This window comes from Camponotus floridanus, unplaced genomic scaffold, assembly GCF_003227725.1.
Source record: "Camponotus floridanus strain SB8 unplaced genomic scaffold, Cflo_v7.5 scaffold242, whole genome shotgun sequence".
NCBI classification, from domain to species: Eukaryota; Metazoa; Arthropoda; class Insecta; order Hymenoptera; family Formicidae; genus Camponotus; species Camponotus floridanus.
In genome coordinates this window covers 123029-145269 of record NW_020229373.1, presented here as the reverse complement: position 1 = coordinate 145269, position 22241 = coordinate 123029, and the positions used below count along the sequence as shown (strand labels likewise).

General features: G+C 42.5%; 3 protein-coding genes across 3 annotated transcripts; 2 read left to right on the top strand and 1 right to left on the bottom strand.

Moving 5' to 3' along the window:
- Window positions 1–4575: 4575 nt before the first annotated feature.
- Window positions 4576–4926, bottom strand: LOC112638088 (KRAB-A domain-containing protein 2-like). Its single transcript, XM_025409131.1, has one exon. It carries the CDS (start codon window positions 4924–4926, stop codon window positions 4576–4578), a length of 351 nt encoding a protein of 116 aa, XP_025264916.1.
- A 13888-nt stretch (window positions 4927–18814) lies between these two features.
- On the top strand, window positions 18815–19705 carry LOC112638087. Its single transcript, XM_025409130.1, has one exon. It carries the CDS (start codon window positions 18815–18817, stop codon window positions 19703–19705), a length of 891 nt encoding a protein of 296 aa, XP_025264915.1.
- On the top strand, window positions 19705–20379 carry LOC112638086. The gene has a single exon (XM_025409129.1). The coding sequence runs from the start codon at window positions 19705–19707 to the stop codon at window positions 20377–20379; it is 675 nt and encodes a 224-aa protein (XP_025264914.1).
- The last annotated feature ends 1862 nt before the right edge of the window (window positions 20380–22241 follow it).

Genomic DNA, 22241 nt, shown 5'->3' with positions numbered 1-22241 from the left:
CATCAAGTACCGCCGGGGGGTACAAAATCGCGTGGCTGATGCGTTATCACGATACCCGGAAGTACGCGCTATCGAACGGAAGAAGTGCCGCTGGTACGACCGAATGCGGGAAGAAACAGAACAGGATCCAGCCACCAGACCAGAATACAGGATGAAGGAAGGGAAATTGAACCGACACATCCTACACACGCTGAACTTCAAGGAGATAAGCAGCAGCGACCAGTGGAAGCTGTGCGTCCCGACACCGATACGGCAAAAGGTCATGCAGAAATATCACGACGAACCAACAGCCGGACACCTCGGCATCGCGAAAACAATCGCGAGGATTGCCGAGGGTTACTATTGGCCAGGCATGTTCCGGGACATAACAAAGTACGTACGAAATTGCAAAAATTGCCAAAGTCACAAAGCAGCGCAAGAGAAACCACCGGGAAAGCTGCACGCAACCGAAACGAATAGACCATGGCAGCAGATCTGCATCGATTTAATTGGTCCATTACCGAGATCCAAGAAAGGGCATACTTGGCTGCTGGTCATGCAGGACCGCTTTTCAAAATGGACCGAACTTGCACCGCTGCGCCGAGCCACGGCCGACGCCGTCACACAAGCCGTCACGAGCAATATCATTATGCGACACGGCAAGCCAGAAAGCATTCTGTCAGATAACGGAACACAACTTCGATCTCGACAACTGGAGGAGAGACTAAGGGAGTGCAACATCAAGCACATAACCACCCCGGCATATGCGCCTCACTGCAATCCGGTAGAAAGGACCAACCGCTCAATAAAAACAATGGTGAGCCAGTACGTCAGAAGAGGATCAGAAAGCATGGGACGAGAAGATAAACGCATTACAATTCGCGTATAACACGGCCGTACACGACGCAACAGGATACACACCAGCATTCTTAAACTGTGGCCGTGAATTAATATCGCCTGTGGCCGACGAACAGTCCAACACCAGCTCCAGAAACAATTAAGAAATAGCTGGAGGAAGCTAACGAGCTCGTCAAAATCAATCTCGCCAGAGCCTTCGAAAAGCAGAAACACTACTACGATTTGAGAAGGAGGACCTGGAAACCGCGCATTGGTGAATGGGTGTGAAAGAAAGATCATCGACTGTCGAAAAAAGCGGATAATTTCAACGCGAAACTCGCGCCGAAATATAGCGGGCCTTACGAAGTACGTCGGGTAATATCGCCTGTGATCGTGGATCTTCGGAGCAGGCGAGGAAAATGGCTGAAACACGTCCATATACAGGATTTGAAATCAGCAAAAACAGACTCAGAGGACGAGGACAACAATAATAACAACAGCGACAATAACGATAGCGAGGATGACGACGTGTAATTCGAAGCAACGGTTCACTTCAAGTCGACATGTCGAACAACGAAGATATCCTAGCAGCAATAGAGGAATATCTGGGCGAATCCTCCGCCACCGAGGCGCAGCCCGCGCCGCCGGCTCCGCCACCAGAGCCGCAAGAGCAGCCGCCACCAACGCGGTCGCCGAGGGTCGGAACGACCATCCAGAGGTCCGACCGGGTCAACGAGCAGAAACGGCTGATGCTCTTGGCCCAACCGCCGCCACCACCTGGGCGTAGCCGAGCCGGCCTTACGAAAAACAGCCGAGGCCGCTTCCAAAAACCGCAGCCGAACCGCCACCGGAGATCCTCCGACCGATGGGACCCTTGACAGCTCCACCAAGGTAGAGATCGAGCCCGGTCTGGAGGTACCGCACTTCGCGGTACATGTCAGCCGGCGATATAAACCAAGTACTCCGCAGGGACGCTGGATACTCCGTTTTTCCGGGGACGGAAACTTGCGCTATAAGCGCAAAATAAGCTAGATTCCGTCCATCCCATTCTAGATCCAGATGTCCGACCAACCGACCAACCGTTCGATCCACCGCTCCGTACATCGAGCGTCAAGTGTGCCTCAAATTCAGGCACAAATCTAAGGGGGGGGTGATGTAACGATGCACCCCGTGCACCCCCTTAGATGTAATATATTCCCGGCATGCGATGCGGGCGAAGATTCCGGCTTCCGCCGGAAGCTGTCGCCCGGCAGAACATCCGCCGGGCAGAGGCAGGGGCGCGGTGCGCCCACATTTTTAAATTATTAAAAACAACCCGAATACCGCCGAGCGTTGCCGACGGGCCTCGATCCGGACCGGCGAAAAAAAACCCGCGCTCGGTGCGCACCCCGAACCCCTCCGAGCGGGCCGCCGACCGTACCGCTTCCCGTAACCCGTTTGGAAGGCGTAATACCGCCGCGCGCCGGCGCGGGCAATTAGGCCGGTATAAAAAGGGCCTGTTCGGTGTAATAAGTACCTTTTTCCGATCCGCTCTCAGCAAAGAGTAGCAGCTCCGAAACCTAGACCGCTCCGAAAATTAAATCTCGCTTTTAAAAACCAGGAGGTAGAGTGAACTCTGCCTCCATCGAGTGCTCTCGATCTACAAAGCCAGATCATTCCATCCGATCTCGATACCATCGACCAAGAAACAAAAGGATCAGAGAGAACTCCGATTCTGTCGAGAGATCTCGACTACCGGTCTAAAACCGACCACCATAACGCAAGTGCATTCTCACGGGGTAGAGAATAGAGCTGCCTCGGACGAGTCGCTCTCGCTGGCACTGGGATCCCGAAAATCCAACCGCACGGGACTGATAAGTTAAGATTCCACGAAACCGCGTCTATCAAATTCGTGGAATCGCGTGCATAGTACAAAGCGCACGAAAAACAGGGCTTTCCCCGGCGTACGGGCACAAAAACACAATACGCGCCGCGTCTACGGTCATTGACCGCGCCCGGACCACAACAACACGCCGTATATATACCATTTAAAGGTATTAATACAATCGACACATCGTATCTCCGATATACACATTATTATACTCCATCGTTTCAGCTTTAATAAAATCTCTCGCGGCACGCTACGACGTGCACGATTTTAATTTGTAAACAATAAAACTTAGCGCCTCGCGCCGAAGATCGCGCTCACGCCTAATTGCACGCGTTTGCATTCATATCTACGCGCACCCGCGCCCCAACACGCGCACATACATACATACTGTATCACAAGCATTCAATAAAACTTGTTTCTTTCATTCTTTTACACACGCTCTCGCTTATTGCGAAACCTCGAACCCGGATTTCCGATCCCGCTAATCTCTTAACAAAATCGCGCGGAAATCAGCCCGTGACACAATTAAGTTTCTGTGATAGAAGTTTTCATTCATCAGTATTTTTTATTAATAATAATATAAAATACTGTTTAGAGTTGCTCTCTTTGTGAGAGTTCTTTTATTAAAAACAAATTTGCCAATTCACAAAATCATTTACAAATAAATTTTTTTATTTGACTAAAATCTACAATACTTTTTTTCATACGTAAGTATCAAGGATTCATAAAATAAAATAAATGACGTTATTTTGTTATAACAATTGACGTTAATTCAATTAAAATAAAACAAATTGTCTTTTTGACTGTAAAAGAAAATACAGTTATCTTTATTAATACTATGGCTCTTTTAATCAAAGAAGATTTTGTAATAGAAATCTTCATTAATTAGTATTTTTCTAATAATAAACATTGTTCATAATATATATTGGTCCCTTTGTGGGAATTATTAATAAATTATTTATTTTTGCAAGAACTATTACTGACATTTGGAATTGCACTTTATATTTTTAGAGAGACATTTGCATTTTTTGTCAATGCAGTATCTTTTACAGTGGCAGCTTATAAAACCTTGCTTACTTCCAGATGACAACATAGAAGCTGAACGAAGAGTTAGTGAAGTACGTCTTGCAGTTCAATAAAGTTGCTCTCAGCAACTATAAATTCATTGCGAGCATAAAATCGCTCAAGGAGCCCTTCTTTGGTACCTAATTGATAAAGTCCTGATGAATTAATTCCGGCAACAACAGTTAAGACATTTCTGGGAGCTGCGCGTCCTTTATCAACGTCAGGCACTCTGACCGCTACACTAGTTCGAATATCAACTTTAGGAAATTTTGAATTAGAAAATGAAATCATTTTTGTGCTTGTTGTTTTTGACCAGATTTAGCACATTCTCTCTCAACGCTGATACTGTTCTTCCTTATACAGAGCTTGCAAGTAACGTTCTGTCCGAAACCCTCATTATTCTCATCACTTTCTCCGCAAATAACGTAAATAAATTGATGACATCCTGAACACTTGTAAGCTCCTGAAGTTTCGTTTTCACAAATCACACAATAAATTTTGCTGTCATCTTTTTTTTTTTATTCTTGTGTAACCTCTCCAACTTGAGGTATATTTTTATCTTCACTAGATTGTTCGTTAACTTCTTCTTCATCAGTCTTATCTTGATCATTGTTCGAAGAAAGAAGTTGTTCCAATTCTTCTTCAGTTTCTATAGAAGAATACATGTCACTGGAAAGAGAGGAATCCGCAAGTCCGATCTTTTGCGCTGATCCAAATATAGCCTCATAAGGACTTGTCTTAATTACCGAATGGAGAGCTCGATTCTTCTTACTTTGAATAAATTGGAGTCCTTCAGACCATTTTTCCGTATTATTGTCAGCCATCTACGCTACCAGCATGTCACGAATATCTTGGTTCGACCTTTCAACCGAACCCTGACTCTGAGAATGTCGCGGTTTACCATTAACAAGCTTCATTCCAGGCCACATATCGACCAAACTTTTAATTATTTTATTTACGAATTCACGACCATTGTCGCTTTGAAGTATACATGGGGCACCGAATAAACAAAATATGTCTATGAGTTGGTAGGCCACTTCCTCGGCAGTCTTCGTCTTAAGAGGACGAAGAATTGTGAATTTGGTTAAATGATCTTGATAACTCATAATGAATCGATAATCTTTATCTGGCTCTGACTGCATGTCAGTCAAGTCCAGTTGACATCGAGAGTTCATGTAGTCAGATAAAATAAGTTGTACAACTAATCCATGTTTTGGTATCTTTTTCTTCAGTTGACACTGTTCATACAAAGACAGAAAAAAATTTATTATTTGACGAGTAACATTACAATATTTCTTTTTTAGTTCAGCTTCCATAACTGAAACATAAATAAAAATAATGTAGAAAAATATTAGACAAATACAAATTATTAATTATTTATTGACTATGAGTAGTTAGTACTAGGCGGGTTCTAACTCAGGTCCTCTCAGGGGAGATGAGGTGCGAGGGATCTCAGCGGAGCGGGGTATGACGTCACGCGGGGATTGCGGGGTGGGGGATGCACGTGTTGGATGTTTTATGACATGCATAAACAAAAAAAAGGGCGATATTCTTTTGAAGATGATTTTGGGCCTAACCAAAAAAATCATTTTTTATCATCTTATTTTATTTTATTTTATCATCTTATTTTATTTTATTTTATTTTTTATTTTATTTTTTAAGGAAAATTTTAACAACGCCAATGTTCGACTGCTTTGTCTCCCCCCGCTCCCCCCGTTTACATATCAGCGCCGATCTTCGGCTGCTTTGTACTCTCGAGGTACACCCCTAATATAAAAAATTCTAGGTTTTTTTTCCGTTCGACGTATGAACAATAGAGATTAAGCGGACAAGCTTTCAGACATTATCAGGGGGACAAAAAATTTTTTTTTTGCAAATGGGATATTGTAAAAAACCTTTTATACCCTTATATATATTTTTAATAACTTTATTTCATAAACTTATATTTTTTAGATATTTCGGTCCAACCTTTTCAAGCAATCTGTGTATCGACGTAATATAATAGCGCATTTCCTACGATAGGTACATTTGCAAAAAAATTTTTGTCCCCGACAATCTCTGAAAGTTTGTTAGTCGAATATAAGGATTGAAGCGCATCAGATCATAGTACGTGATTTGAAAGCGCATCGACACGTCGGTAACAAAAGTGTTCTCTCAGAAAGTGTTCTCTCAAAAAGTACAGTGTTCTGTTAGAAAGTGTGATATATTGTGTGATAATATATAAAATGGAAAACGAAGACAAAGATCACGTGTTGTCGTCCGACAGTGACTGTATTAGTGACTGCAGTGAGGATAGTGACTCTGCACTAGTCAGAGCAAAAATAGTATCTATCGCAGAAATTAATGCATTAAGCGGACAAAAAAAATATTGCACGATATTCTTTTATTACTCGACTGGCGGCGCTTTAGCAGTATGTGCGTCCTGCATGATTAGGCTGCAAGGTGTAGACGCCCAAATGATGTATGCCGTACGAAAACATGTAATTCAGACATTGGATGCAACGGATGGACGATACTGCTCCAATTGCAGAGATCCATTATATCTAACATTTCCGTGCAATATGTGTCCACAATGCACGTCGTGAAAAAAAAACATTAAAAAAAGTGTCCACAATGCACGTTGTGAAAAAAAACATTAAAAAAGTGAATAAGACTAAAGTGTGCGAGCAACGGAATAAAAAATTAATGAACATGTCGGTGGTGGAATATTTAAGAAATCGGGAACTTGGCGGAAGAAATTCTCCAATCGCGACTTCCCATCTAAAATCGTATATAAAGATTAAAAAGAGAGATATACGGATTAGAAAGAGGAACAAATTAGAGGCAGCCATTTGCCGAGATTGCTGTTTGCCAGGTGGAAATCGAGAAGCGTGTTCCGAAAGGATGCGAGGAATCCATCAGCATAACTATCTTGAATATATGATCAGTTATGATTCTGATTCGGATTCTGATATGGATGCTGATCAATAATTGGAGGTAGGTCGCATGTGTAGGTATTTATTTTCAAAATTATTCAAATAATTAATAAATTTTTTTTATGTGCAGAAAGAGTCACCACTCTTCCACCGGCCGCCCCACCACTCCCACCATATCGTCGTCGCCATCGCCCTTCTATTATATTATATTATTCAATTATATATTAATCATTTATATTTTGTATTCTTTTTTATACTTTTATAATTGTATTATATATATTATATAATGTATACATTGTATATTTAACTTCTTTTAAATTTTGTTCATACATTATCTTTTACACATTTATATTTTAAATTCTTTTAAATTTTCTTACAGTATCTTTTTTTTACACACTTTATATAATATACATTTATATTTTAAATTCTTTAAATTTCTTTTGCACACTATGTATATAATACACATTTATATTTTGTATATTTTAAATTCTTTTGCACACTATGTATATAATACACATTTTATTTTCTTTATTAAAAATTAATTAATTAATATAAAAAAAAATCTGATTTATTTTCCAAATTCCTCTCTCCCCCTCTCTTTTCATTGCTCCATTTATTACTAAATTATAAGAAAACTATTAAAAAATTATATTAAATTATCAAAAATAATTTCATTGCGTGATATCTCTTCTCTCACGTGCGCCGTATCACTCCTTCTGTCTCTTTCTTTCCTAGTGTTTACTCTCTCATGATAATTCTCTCGCAAGGAGCTATGCATAAAAGCTGGGACGGGAGAGCACGCCAAAACGCAAAGAAAGTACACCATAATATAGATTTATAACTATTTATTCTGCTTATATATTTAGTATACAAATATAATTTTTGTCTTACATATTAAGAATTAAAAGTTAAAGCTGCCAGTTCGCAATCGACAAGTTGATGCTTGTTGAAAACATCACTCGCGCGTATTACATATGATACTTCTTTCGAATCCGTTACAGTGGACGCGATATTGCAGAATTGCGTAAATTTAACATCAACTGTTTGGATAATTTTATCTAATCGATCAAAAGTTACATCTATGCATTGATCGAGATCGAACATACGATGTAACGTCGATTCGACCATCATCATGCGTACATCCGAAGATTCGAGACTTATGAGTTTGACGTCATTAATCGTACGAACTCTCACTGTTAGCGGTCCAACGCTTATGAAATTGTAGTCATCTTTAGAGTCGTTCCGAAGTAAATTTTGAATATTGCGACGTTGCTCGTAGAGTCCTTTCCATGTTTCGAGAGATAATATCAGTTCCTTTCCTCGATGATCTCCTATTGCAATCTCCACGTAACTCGGTGGACCCACGTTGATACCAATTTCGAGGAATTTGAATTCCGTAGCTGTCAATGCGTATCATCTACCTAGTATAACGAGTCGCACGACGCTCCAACGAAATGCTATAGAAAAATTAAAATTAAATAATAGTAATAAAATTATAAAAATAGAAAAAAGTTAAATGAAACTTACTCGTCACATTTATTCTCAAACGATGAAGTTTTATTACGACTCGGCACGTAATTATTATTCACGCGTCTTCCGACGTCGCTGCCGCTACTGCTTCTTTCGACGTAGTACATTTCTTTGAAGGTTATGAAAAGTGAAACACGAGCGGTTACTGGATGCGAGACTGATCGAATTAACCGGGTATACGTGACGCTCATCTTCCAAAAGTATAATGTGGTGGGGGGATCAATGCTTCTAACGCTTTGAATTTTAGGAGAAGGATGAAATAACGCTCAGATAAAATATTCTTAGAAACGCAAGGAAAGGTCTAGGGAGGGGGAAATAAGAGATAAAACACATATTAATGTTTACATATTTGTTTTATTTTCTTGCAATTCTTTCTGGCGTTGCGACCACCAGTTAAATATTTTAAATACATTTTGTAATGCGTAATTCTTAACATGTTTTCCACATCGCATACTATTGATAATATCTAATTTATTTAAAGCATCAATATCTTTCGTAATCTGCATCCAAGGTTTCAATAATATAGCCATTCCTCGCATCGTCTAGTATATCGGTCAACCATTTTCGCTTTTCAAGTCCTTTAACGTATATGACAGATGATTCTTCTTCTTCTTCTTCGTGCATCGTACCAACGATAGCTGTTGTAATTACACGCTGAGCCAAATCATACGGAACGTTTCCGTCTTCCCATTGTAATCCAGATGATTTCTAATCAGCCATGAGACTTGAATCGCTCAGATTTTTGTAAGCACGCTCCACGGTACGGGACTTGCGAAAAAGTAATGCGATAGAACGTATCCCTTTCTCAAGACTGCCGCTTCCTTCACGACAAAATTTTTCCCAACGATAAATCCTTGCAGATCCACAAACGTTGCTACGGACATGATGAGATCTCTCTTTGATACGCCAGTCGAGAGGAATGACAAAACTCTAAAACCATCTCGCAAAACTTCGATTTATATCATGCTCCTCTTCCCCCTCTCTCTTGTGTCGCCTAGGTGAGTTTGCGTACAACGTTGGTCAACGGATTGTACTGGATCATGCGATCGTGTATGATGAGACAGTACGCAGTGGTATTCGGCGGCACGTTCTCCTTACACTCGAATTCCAATCTCACATCCACGGTCGCGCTCTTGACCGATTCGTTTTGTCGAGAACAATCGATAATCATAAACGGACCGTGTTGTAGAAACTTCAGGACGGTGAGACTCGGCTCGAGATACTCGTGTCCGTAATAATTCTGGCAGAAGCGTGCGTATGTTTCATACAGAATGGCATATCTACTTTTTTCGAAATCCAGATTCATATCGTCGTACGGATAATATTCCGAATTCAGATAGAGTTTCACGTTGATCAAATTGCAGTCGTCGAATGCACCCACATCCTTAGACATGTCATTCTTCCGACCTGTCTGCAGAGCGAAGATAACATATCGTGGTTTCTCCAGCTGAGTCGCAGTCTTAATGGCCCACGAATGCTTGGTTGTAAACTGCAATAGCGGATACTCGTACAGATCCCACGAGCGAAAAGCCATGCTGAGATATCGTCGCGCTTTCCAGAGCACGCAGCATCGAACAACTTTTGATTTCGCTCAACAGCACGTGAGGCATTCGCCATTGTATCTTGAATATGTCGATCACAGGCTCCTGCACCGAACTTCCAAGCAGACAATTGTTGTCGTTGCGCGATCGTATCAAGATCAATTCGTGACGAGCGTTAATCACCACGCGTCTGTAATCCTCGCAAAATCCCAGCAACATGTAGAGCGGTACGCAAAAATTGAAATGTCCATGCGCGTAGGTAGACTCTCCCAGCCGGCATTTTTCAAAATCACATGTCTATCGGTTTGGCTCTGTTGCATAGTTTTTGAGCATAGTAGTTATTCCTACGTTTCTATTGCGATCAATCTCAACACCGTCGAGTTCGTATCGAATCTCATCGAACATGAATGCGACGCAATTTTTTCCCAGTAACACTTCATTTCTCCTCAGCTTGGTGGTTTGTTTTTTGTTAGTTTTCCCTCGATGTATAGGAAACTCTCATGCGGCAGCGTATACAGATCCTGTTGTTGTATGGGTATTCTTATCTCGTCATTGTGTCCGAACGTTGTATTGGCGAACGGGTTGTACGTGTGAGTCTCGATCTTGACGATACGATCGTCAAAGATAGGTTCTTCACCGATGTTGAGGATGTCGTCATCGTTCAGCTGTTTTCGCACCGCGAATCCCAAAGATTGCAAAAACGCAACGTTCGATGTGTTGAGTTTCTTTTCTCGGATGATTGGATATTAGCGAACGTCTCGATGTTATTGTTGTTTGTTGTTGGTGTCACTGATTTCATAAAGATTGTGTTATCTCTCACGTCTTTCGATCCGTTCAACACGAGCATCTCATACGTCGCATACGTACGTTATCGCTGCAACCGTCGTACGTGCAATCTTACGGGTGATCTTTCTCCTCGAAAATAAAGCAATCGTCCGTTTTGATCGACAACGCGTAACGTTCGCTCCGTTAATCCGCAGCTCGCGCGATGATCGGGCAGTCGAAATGATCTGCGCTGGCGTTCCGTTATCTTATATCCCGGCGGTACCCTCGGTGAAAATTCATGTATCGTATGAACGAGTTTGCCGTTGTTTACCGCCCGCGGTCACGTTACATTCTACGCGGATAATATTAACGTTGATATAGTTAATCGGCATGTTCGATTCGTACCATTTTCCCGACTCGAGAATANCCAATTATCGAGACTCGATGCGAGAAATTTGTATGAATCGATGAAACGTAATTTTATTTGATTTTTTGATTCTTCTTCTTTAAGATCAACACTTTTGGTAAACGAAATATATTTTTCCTTGGTTATCGGTAATAACTCGATTTTCCCTTCGAACGCTGTGGCTATTTCCTCGATAATAAAATGAGAATCGTAACCGGATAAATTGTGAAACACTATCGGAATGCAAAAAGAATCTTTATAATTTAGATTACAATTTGAGTGTGCAGGACCTCTGTACCGCCCGGTCAGATGGCAATGATCGCGAACGCGTGTATCATCTTGCGTAAACGGCTTTTCGCATATATGACAACGAGTGGCGCTATGGAATTTCTCCCACTCTTCGAACGTTAAATTTACCATGGGGACATTTGTTTTTAAAATATTCTTAACGCGAATTGCTAAATTTTTAAGGTCTTCGGCGAACCATGTTATACAATCGACGCTACGACGCGAATGATACTCTGATAATGAGTCGTCGTACGAACAATGTACATAATAAGCTAAACTAAATACCCGATGGCGTTGATATAATTTTTCTTCTTTCGTCTTGGCCAAGACACATTCCAAGTCGGCGTAGACCACAAATGGAAGCCGTTCCTTCCGATTAGGGTTGCTGAACTCGAGCCACTTGTCCTTGTCGCTCGGCAACCGGACAGCGCAGTCGTTTAGCTTTCCGCAATCGACCGTATGCGACTGCAACTTGGTGTCTGAATAAAAATAATGAAGGCATCTGTAAAAGAAAAAAATTTAATTAAGATTTATGTAACAAAGTGTATAACCTATAATTATCCAAATAATATAAAATAAACTTACCGATCACAGATATATCTTTGACCATTGTGTTTGCTCAATTGCGAGCTCACGAGCCGGGATAAATTCTTGATCCATGCAAAATGTCCCACGCTGTTGTCATCTTCAATGTACAGCAGGTTCACATGCTTATCCCGTTTCTGCTGCGAAAGACGTATCGGGACAATGTTTTTGTCTTCGATGCCGTACACATTGATTGAAATGTTATTTGCAAGTTGAAATTTCTTAATCTGATTCACAGTCACTGGAAACTCAATGTCCCGGAGATTCAGCACTGTCGCGTAATGCGGGTACGATGATTCCCGTTCCGCGTTCCTTTCAGCGGGATACAGAGCGGCGACCACTGCCCACGCGAAACACGCATTGTCCTTTGATTGCACGTTAATCACCGCTCTCTTTATCATAATCTCCCGCGGTAATTTGATGTGACATTCCGCGCGCAAAGGATTGTACTTGTTTATATTTACAGTCAAGTTCAGTATTCGCGACAAAGCCCACCCGCTATCGCGTTCCTGAAACTCTTCGAGAGACGCTAGGGTGGACTCGATAACGCGCTGTTCGTACCACTCGCGTAAATCGGATGTGCGAAAGAGTTCATAGTTTCTCGTATTCACACTTTTATTCGCGTGTTTATCACCCGACACAAATTCGCCGTTGAATATAGTGTTCACTTTTGCACTGTTGTGTTTTTTTAAAGCGCCCTGCACATGTTCCAACACAATGTCTTTGGCGTCATCGAGAAATTGGCGCGGTTCGATGTGATTATAATTTATCACCGCACCAGTCGATACGCGACTCTCGAACGCCGTATCAATTTCGCGCCACACAAGTCCATTTTGACGCGCACTACATCCGGCACCCGCGTGTACGAAACGTCCACGTACCGAATTTTTCAGCCCTTCGAGGCGCGCGATCTGAGCAATCAGTGATTGTCGATATCCGATCGATAATCGCGGCCGTTTGATTCGACTTTGCTCTTCCAGCGACTCGATGTACTCGTCGCATCGTTGCTCCCACACAATGTAGTTTTCCAACGAACCAAGCAAAGCGGATTGTTCTCGCAAAATTTGCTCCTCCATATTCCTAATGCACACTTGCAAAATTTAGCGTTTCTAATGATAGGTCTGATGCACTTTAGCTACTGGTGGGGTGCGTCTCTTTATCATGATTTATATAACGTCTCATGTATTGTTTTATGATCGAACATTCTGGAACGATTTCATCTTACAAAAAATTCCCCGTAGTACCGTGTGCAATTTGACCTTGATAATTTCACGTTTTGTCACGTACATTTGAAAAATCTAACGTGATTGCATCAGGGGCAACCGTACATCGGTCCTTTTTGTTTTTAGCGCTTTCAGCTAAATCTTTGTCTGGGGATGATGCATGTTTTAACCTTGGCGGTTATTTTTTCACTATTTGTCACATACATTTGAATAATTTTGGTGCGATTGCATCAGTGGCAGTCGTCGCTCGATTTTATCAAATTCAGCTAAATCTTTGTCTAGGGATGATACACATTTTAACCTTGGCGGTTATTTTTTCACTATTTGTCACGTACATTTGAAAATTTTAACGTGATTGCATCAGGCGCAGCCGTACATCAGCGCTCGATTTTAGCAATTTCAGCTAAATCTTTGTTCCGAAGATGATGATGTCATCGCAGCCGTACATCGGCGCGACAAAATTTTGGAGGAAATTAAAATGTTGCGTCAGCAATAATCCCCTCTACATCGCAATTTGGGATACTATTTGAATTGATATTGATTCTAATACGATTGCAGTATTGCATCAATCGCGCGTGTGAAAGGTTCATCGCTGAAGAAATATGAATTTCTACGTTCCGATTCGAAACGGTGAAACTCCACCGTGTAAGAAGCAGAAATGCGACACGTAAGTTTAAATCGTTTAAAAAATTTTTTACTTATTGATTTTTAATATTGTTGTATAATTATTTATATTTTATAGTATTCAGCCTCGTCGTGCGGCTCGCATACTTGGAAGAAGGTACGCTCTAACCCCGACGTCGTACAAGTATTTGGACATTGGAATAAGCGTTGGAGCTGTATCGTACGTGGAACTGATTCTCGGTGATAATCGAGGCAATCAAATAGTGTTACCCTTTTCAACGTGGAATTTGTTGATGCGGAAGCAAGCAGACGTTGAACAATTTCTACAATCGACTGCTCCCCCATTAAGAATTGGAGATTTAACGATTGAAATGTATCAATCGAAAATTGTAAAACTCACATTATGCGAAAATTCTTTGTACATGAAACCAGAAACATTATTACATTTATTTAATTTTGAAAATTGTATCGATCATATGCACAATTGGTTATGCGAGAATACGTATCTCGTAAATGAAAAATTTAAACAATTTGAAACTGTATTACAACGTAATAATATTACTACTGTATGCGATGCTGTAAAAACGATACGTGAGAGTGATGTCTTTGACAGCGAATCATTGATCGATTGCGAATTATTAACATGTGCTGTAAATGATATTCTTTACGATGCGTGCAATAAATAATTATTTTTATTCCATCTATGATTTTATTTCTTTCCTTCCATACGAATAAGAATAGTCGACAATTTTTCTCAACACGCTCCGCCAAAGATGTAGAGAAATGCTGAGGTAGATGAGACGCAATGCTCTAATTGGAATGAGACGCGAGATATTAAAAAGATATATAATGAAGAGGAGTCTGCTGCACTAGAGTATCATTTCTTTCGTTGTTCTTTGCGTTTCATTAGTCTTGTGTGTGTTACGTTAGTGCAATGGCTGAAGAAAACGTAATCATCGGTAATGAAGATATGGATGATAATGATATTGAAGAAAACGTAATCATCGGCAATGAAGATATGGATGAATATGATGCCTGGATGGATCCCGTTGTGGTGGAAAAAATTGAGATTGAGAGAGAGAGAAGAGCGAAATGGAAGAAATTATATGCGAAAGAAGATTCATCTGATAAGGAACCTGATTTCGATTTTCGAACTAGTGATGTTGAAGAATTACTTCAGTATGAGCGGGAACAACTTTCGAAAAAGAATCTGGAAACCTCAGTCGTTCAATTTATAAGAAATCGTGAGCTCGGCTTGAAAAAACCCCGCACAATTTCGTTGAATAGATTTCTCAAAACTCGAGACTTTTGGGCGAACTCAGTTAAAAAATGTGATACAAGTTTTTGTTTTGAATGTATATATGCGGAAGATCCTAATCACACTAAAGTAAAATGTTTCGGAAATAGACTTTGTGAACATCTTGAATTATGTAAAGGTATAGACAAATTCGAAGAAGATGTGCATGAGAATATGCTACGACATGACTTGGAAACGTTGAAGGTAAAAATATTTTTGCTAATGTGTAATAAATTTAAAACATTTACAATTATTATGTTTAATTTCAGAGTTTACGAGAGTACATGAATAGTCGACGAGAGGGACAGGAGCGGAAGTCCTTCAGCCCGACACATCGCCCCTAGTCTTCCAGGAGCGGCTTCACCCCTCCCCCCCGCACCACCAAATTATTTTTATTATTATTTTATTATTATATTATATTATATTATTATTAATTATAATTTAAGCACACACCACACACACACACACACACACACACACACACACACACACACACACACATTTTTAATAAATTTATATTTTATATTTTGATTTAAAACAAAAAATCTAATTATTTATGCACCTCTCCATGCGTCCTCATCCTTGCGTCTCTCTTGCGTCTCTTTCGCACTAATTTTAAGTATCGCTATCTCTATCATATCGTTAGTTGTAAGTCTCGCGATATTATCGTTCTCTCTTGCACGCGTCATCTTCGCGCTATCGTTCTCTCTCGCACGCGCTAGTTGTAAGTCTTCGCGCTATCGTTCTCTCTTTCATATGCGTTCTCTCTCACTCGCGTTGTTCTTGCGCTATTGTTCTCTCTCGCACGCGTTGTTATTCTCGATATTATCGTTCTCTCTCTCTCTCTTTCGCTTAGAATATACTCTTTGTTCACTTACCTTTGCGTCGTCCTTCTCCCACCTATACGTCGTCCTTGTCCCACGTTAACGCCATCCTTGTCGCACTCGTAGCACTGTCCTCTTCACACACTTTGCACTGTTCTTTTCCCATACGTTGCGCTGTCCTTCTCACACGCCGTTTTCTTTCCGCTGATCCCCCTTCACCGCGTGGATCCCCTCGTCCATCGGTCGCGCCGCGGATCCCCCTTCACTGCGCGAACCTCCTCACCCATCGCTCGCGCCGCGGATCCCCCTTCACCTCGCGGACCCCCTCGCCCATCGCTCGCACCGCGGATCCCCCTTCATCTCGCGGACCCCCTCGTCCATCGCTCGCGCCGTGGATCCCCCTTCACCTCGCGGACCCCCTCGTCCATCTCTCGCGCCGTGGATCCCCTTCACCTCGCGGACCCACTCGTCCATCGCTCGCGCCGTGGATCCCCCTTCCCCGCGGGTGACGTCACCCACGCGCGCCGCGGTTCCTCCTTCCCCGCGCGTGACGTCACTCCCCCCCGCACCGCGGTTCCCCTCGCGCCTCACCCCCCCTGAGAGGACCTGAGTTAGAACTCTCCTAGTATCACTACTTATATATATTTTTTTTAGATAACCAAATTTTTCTATGCACAATTTCACATTTAAAAAAAATATATATTGTTATCATATATATATATATGTATATATATATATATATATATATATATATAATACAGGGTGTCCCACCTAAAAGTGGCCACCCCCTTTTATCTTTTAAACTAAAAGAGATAGACCATAACAAATATATATGAAATTAAATGGCTTTAACTGAACTTTATTGTGAGTATAGTAGTTGATTACAAAATTTATCTGTATTAAAGAACAAAGAGATATGTATAATTTTTTTATAATAATATTTTATTTTTTTATATTAATATTTCATTTATAATAATATAGATATTTTGATATAATAAAAGTTATAGCGCTGTTTAAAACGAATATAACGATGTATGATTTAATGTAAATATTTTACATATTATACGAGATTTTCCGGCTTGAAATATCGCGGGCGACGTCCACCATTTTCGGCCCTGCGATATAGCCAACTTCTGACTGAGTATTATGATTAAATGACAACATGACATATGTCAACCTTTAATGCACGAGTCAGAAGTTGGCTATATCGCAGGGCCGAAAATGAAATGGTGGACGTCGCCCGCGATATTTCAAGCCGGAAAATCGTGTATAATATATAAAATATTTACATTAAATCATACATCGTTATATTCGTTTCAAACAGCGCTACAACTTTTATTATATCAAAATATCTACTTTATTTTAAAAAAATTATACATATCTCTCCGTTCTTTAATACAGATAAATTTTGTAATCAACCACTATACTCACAATAAAGTTCAGTTAAAGCCATTTAATTTCATATATATTTGTTATGGTCTATCTCTTTCAGTTTAAAAGATAAAAGGGGTTGGCCACTTCTAGGTGGGACACGCTGTATACAGGGTGAGCCATTTTAATTTGTCCACCCCAATAACTTTTTTATATTTGAATGTACAACAAAATGTTTCAAATAAAAGTTGCTTGACTTCGAGGGGGACAGAAGATGGGTGGAAAAAATTTGACCCTGGATAGTCATTTGAAGGTCACATAAAGGTTACCTTCAATTTCTTAAATGGAACCTCCTATTTTTCATTACATATTCTTGTAGTTTATCTCGAGAGTTTTCCAAAATACTATAATTAAGTACCTTTTCATTAAGTATGTTTTGAGTTATAAGGCTTAAAATAATTTCTTAATTTTACATAAACCATAAAATATCTAGTAAACCATTCATTTTTCGATTATCTTACCTTGATACTTTTATATACAAAATAATGAGAGGAATCAATTGGTGTAAAGAAAACATACAGTTGTTTTTAAGAAAAAATATGGAATTGTTAATTGCAAATTACATATTTTTTCTTAGAAACAACTACGTGTTTTCTTTACATCAATTGATTTCTCTCATTAGTTTGTACATAAAAGTATGAAGGTAAGATAATCGAAAAATGAATGGTTTAATAGATATTTTATGGTTTATGTAAAATTAAGAAATTATTTCAAACCTTATAACTCGAAAAGTACTTAATGAAAAGGTACTTAATTATAGTGTTTTGGAAAACTCTCGAGATAAGCTATTACAATGTGAAATGAAAAATAGGGGGTTCCATTTAAGAAATTGAAGGTAACCTTTATGTGACTTTCAAATAACTATCCAAGGTCAAATTTTTGCCACCCATCTTCTGTCCCCCTCGAAGTCAAGCAACTTTTATTTGAAACATTTTGTTGTACATTTAAATATAAAAAAGTTATTGGGGTGGATAAATTAAAATGGCTCATCCTGTATATATATATATATATATATATATATATATATATATATACACACACACACACACACATATACATATACATATGTAGGGACAATTGTCTCCTACTCCGCCCGTGTTACATACACACGCACATTTTCCACACATGTCCGAAATCCTACCACTTTCTAATTCCCGCATGCATGCATCCGCTTTCACCTCAATAGAATTTACAACCCTTGCATGTTTCGCAGCTGTCCTCCGAGTCTATAGATTTGAGAGCCATGTAACATTTGGCAAACACATGGTTTTTCCTTATGCAATTCATCCCTTGTAAAATTTCTCCTATTATAAAAAACCTTTCTCGGTTCATGCATGCGGAATCCAGATTTCCAGAGTGCAGTAACTTCCCGGCTTGCACAGAGTGCACATCACCCGATTGAACACGATACTACTGACTCGCTCGCGTACAGACACATCACGCTCACATCAGATATACTCATTTAACAATTGTATTATAAAAGAAACAAATACAGAATTATTATTTATTGCAACGTAGAGTCTTAGTTGTGACATACCCCACAAATTGGTGACCCCGACGTGATCTCTTTTTTTTTTCGCGAACCGTGAGTGATCTGCTCAGTGTATTGTAGTGCTTGTCCCTTTGGAATTTATATGGCTCACAACAACGGTAGTGGTGTCGCGAACCGCGAAACGGCGAACCCGTCACATTCGTCGTCGATCGATCGGGTATCAGTGAAAGTACCATCATTCATACCCGCGGACCCGGAGTTGTGGTTCAGGATGCTGGAGGGCGGTTTCGCAGCTGCAGGAATAACGCAGAGCAGCACCAAATATGGCTACGTAATCACAGCCCTCGATCAAAGGTACGCTCTGGAGGTCCGCGACATACTTATGAGGGAAGAACAATTGTACGAACTCTTAAAAACCGAGCTGATCAAGCGCCTTGGCTCTTCACGCGAGCAGAACACGCGTCGCCTGTTGGAGAACGAGCCTCTCGGAGATCGTAAACCGTCGCAGTTCCTCAGGCATCTTCGCGGTCTTGCCGGTAAGGAGTTCCCTGAGGACGTCTTGCAGACGCTCTGGCTGGGCCGTCTGCCTAGGCACGTCCAGGCCCTCCTCGCGGCGCATCGGGACCTCACGCTCGATAAGCGAGCCGATATCGCGGATTCCATCGCGGACTTGTACGGCCCGGCAGGTCTCATCGCCGAGACGTCAGCCCCCGCACCTCAGCCTGCCCGAGCACACGGTGACGATCTGATTCGTGTGATGGCGGAGATGGTACGGAGGCTCGCGGCGATCGAGGTTAATACCCAAGGAGCGCGTCAGCCAACTAGCGGATCCTGCGAAGCCTGCGGAAGATCGCGCTCACGCTCTCCGTCGCGCTCGCGTTTCCGGTCGCGCTCGCGATCACGGAGCCAGCGTCCTGATGCAGCTGGCGAGATATGCTGGTACCATTGGCAATACGGCGACAAGGCAAGAAAGTGCGAAAAGCCGTGCAAGTACAGTGACAGATCTCCGGAAAACGAGCAGGGCAGTCGCTAATGGCGGCCGACGACATCAGCCCCGCGATATCGCGCCGCCTCTTTGTCAGCGATCGATCCACCAAATTACAATTCTTGATTGATACGGGAGCCGACGTGTGCGTATTTCCACGCTCGCGCCTACCGGGACCTCGTACGAAATCAAGCTACGAGCTCTCCGCGGCTAACGACACAACAATCGCTACATACGGAACAGTAGCGCTAGCTCTGGACTTTGGACTGCGACGGCAATTCACCTGGAGGTTTGTCGTCGGCGCGGTCTCCAAGCCAATCATCGGTGCAGACTTCCTCGTGCACTACGGACTCTTGGTGGACATGAGGAACCAGCGGCTGTTGGACGCGACCACTCAACTCACCTCTCATGGAAGGGTGATTGAGTGTGACATTCCGAGTGTTAAGACCATTTCAGGCTCATCGCGGTATCACGAACTCCTCCACCAATTCCCGGAGGTGACACGACCGGACGGAACCCCCAAGGCCGTAAGTCACTCGACGAGACATTATATCACCACCACACCAGGGCCGCCTGTCGCACAGAAGCCACGTCGACTTTCAACAGAGAAGTTGAAGGCGGCGAAGAAGGAATTCGAGGCCATCGCTGCACCTGGGCATCGCTCGCCCGTCACAGAGCTCCTGGGCATCGCCCTTGCACATGGTGCCGAAAAAAGGCGATGACTGGCGTCCTTGCGGAGATTATCGCGCCCTTAATGCGAGAACCTGCCCGGACCGATATCCCGTGAGACACATCCAGGATTTCTCCCAGTCACTTCATGGGAAAGACGTCTTTTCCACCGTCGATCTGGTACGAGCCTTCAATCAGATTCCTGTCGCGGAGGAGGACATTTCTAAGACAGCCATCACGACGCCTTTCGGTCTCTTCGAATTTGAGTACATGACCTTCGGGTTGCGTAATGCCGCGCAGACTTTCCAGCGCTTCATTGACGAGGTGCTGCAAGGTCTGGAGTTCTGCTACGCATACATTGACGACATCCTCATCGCATCAACATCAGAAGCAGAACATCTAAAACACCTGAGGATTCTGTTCGAGCGGCTGAAGAAGTATGGAGTCGTCATCAACCCAGCTAAATGCGTATTCGGACAGCCCGAAGTCAAATTTCTCGGCTACCTTGTTTCCGGCGCAGGGACGCGCCCGTTACCGGAGAAGGTCGACGCCATACGGACCTATCCACGACCCGACACGGTGAAGAAATTACGTCAATTCTTGGGCATGTTGAATTTTTATCGAAGATTCTTGCCCAAGGCTGCAGAGACGCAAGCACCGCTTAACAACCTGCTGTCAGGCAATGTTAAAGGGAAGTCGCCAGTCAACTGGACGTCAACAACTATAGAGGCATTTGAAGCAAGCAAGGAATGCTTAGCCCAAGCAACCTTGCTGGCTCATCCCGAGCCCGACGCACCGCTCGCAATCTTCAGCGACGCGTCAGACTACGCAGTCGGAGCAGCCCTACAACAACGGATCGGAGACGCCTGGCAACCCCTTGAATTCTTTTCCAAGAAGCTAAGTCCTGCGGAAGCAAAATACGGAGCCTACGATCGGGAGTTACTTGCTGTTTACCTAGCAATCAAGCATTTCAGGCACACCGTGGAAGGACGATCATTCACAGTTTACACGGACCACAAACCTCTCGTCTATGCGTTCCACAAGAAGACGGCCCAATGTTCACCTCGACAATTCAGACACCTGGACTTCATCGGACAATTCACCACCGATATCCGCCATGTTTCCGGGGAGGACAACGTAGTAGCAGACGCTCTGTCGCGCGTAGAGGAAGTTGAGCATACGCTCGATTACGAAGCCTTGGCAGCAGCCCAACAACAAGACGAAGAGCTCCAGCGATATCTAGAGGAAGACTCCACCCTCTTAATAAAGAAGGTACGCATCCCCGGCACCGACGTTGCAGTATTTTGCGACGTCTCAACACAGACAGCGCGGCCCTTCGTTCCTCAGGAGTTCAGGAAAGTCGCATTCGATTCGCTGCGCCAGCTGTCCCACCCGGGAATCAACGCGACGGTCAAGCTCATAACCCAGCGCTACGTATGGCCGTCGATCAAAGCTGATTGCAGACAATGGGCCCGCAGCTGCATCCAATGCCAACGCGCCAAGATCTCTCGCCATGTCTCATCACCTGTCGGTACATTCGCACCACCTTCTGCCAGGTTCGAGCATATACATATTGATATCGTAATCATGCCACCGTCTGAGGGATACCGATACTGCCTAACTATGGTAGACCGATACTCTCGCTGGCCAGAAGCTGTTCCCCTGCAGGATCAAGAAGCTGCAACTGTCGCACGTGCTCTCTACGACGGATGGATATCTCGGTTCGGCACGCCGTTGAGAATAACCACGGATCAAGGCAGACAATTCGAGTCGTATTTTTTCAAGCAATTAAATCACTTGTTAGGTACGACTCACCTGAGAACAACCGCATACCACCCTTCAGCCAACGGCATGGTTGAACGGCTGCACCGTCAACTAAAAGCAGCAATCATGTGCCAACAACAATGCCGATGGA

Bases quoted from the DNA above. Each gene is read 5' to 3' on its own strand.
- LOC112638088 (XM_025409131.1), bottom strand. From the start codon at position 4,926: ATGAACTCTCGATGTCAACTGGACTTGACTGACATGCAGTCAGAGCCA.
- LOC112638087 (XM_025409130.1), top strand. From the start codon at position 18,815: ATGGCTCACAACAACGGTAGTGGTGTCGCGAACCGCGAAACGGCGAAC.
- LOC112638086 (XM_025409129.1), top strand. From the start codon at position 19,705: ATGGCGGCCGACGACATCAGCCCCGCGATATCGCGCCGCCTCTTTGTC.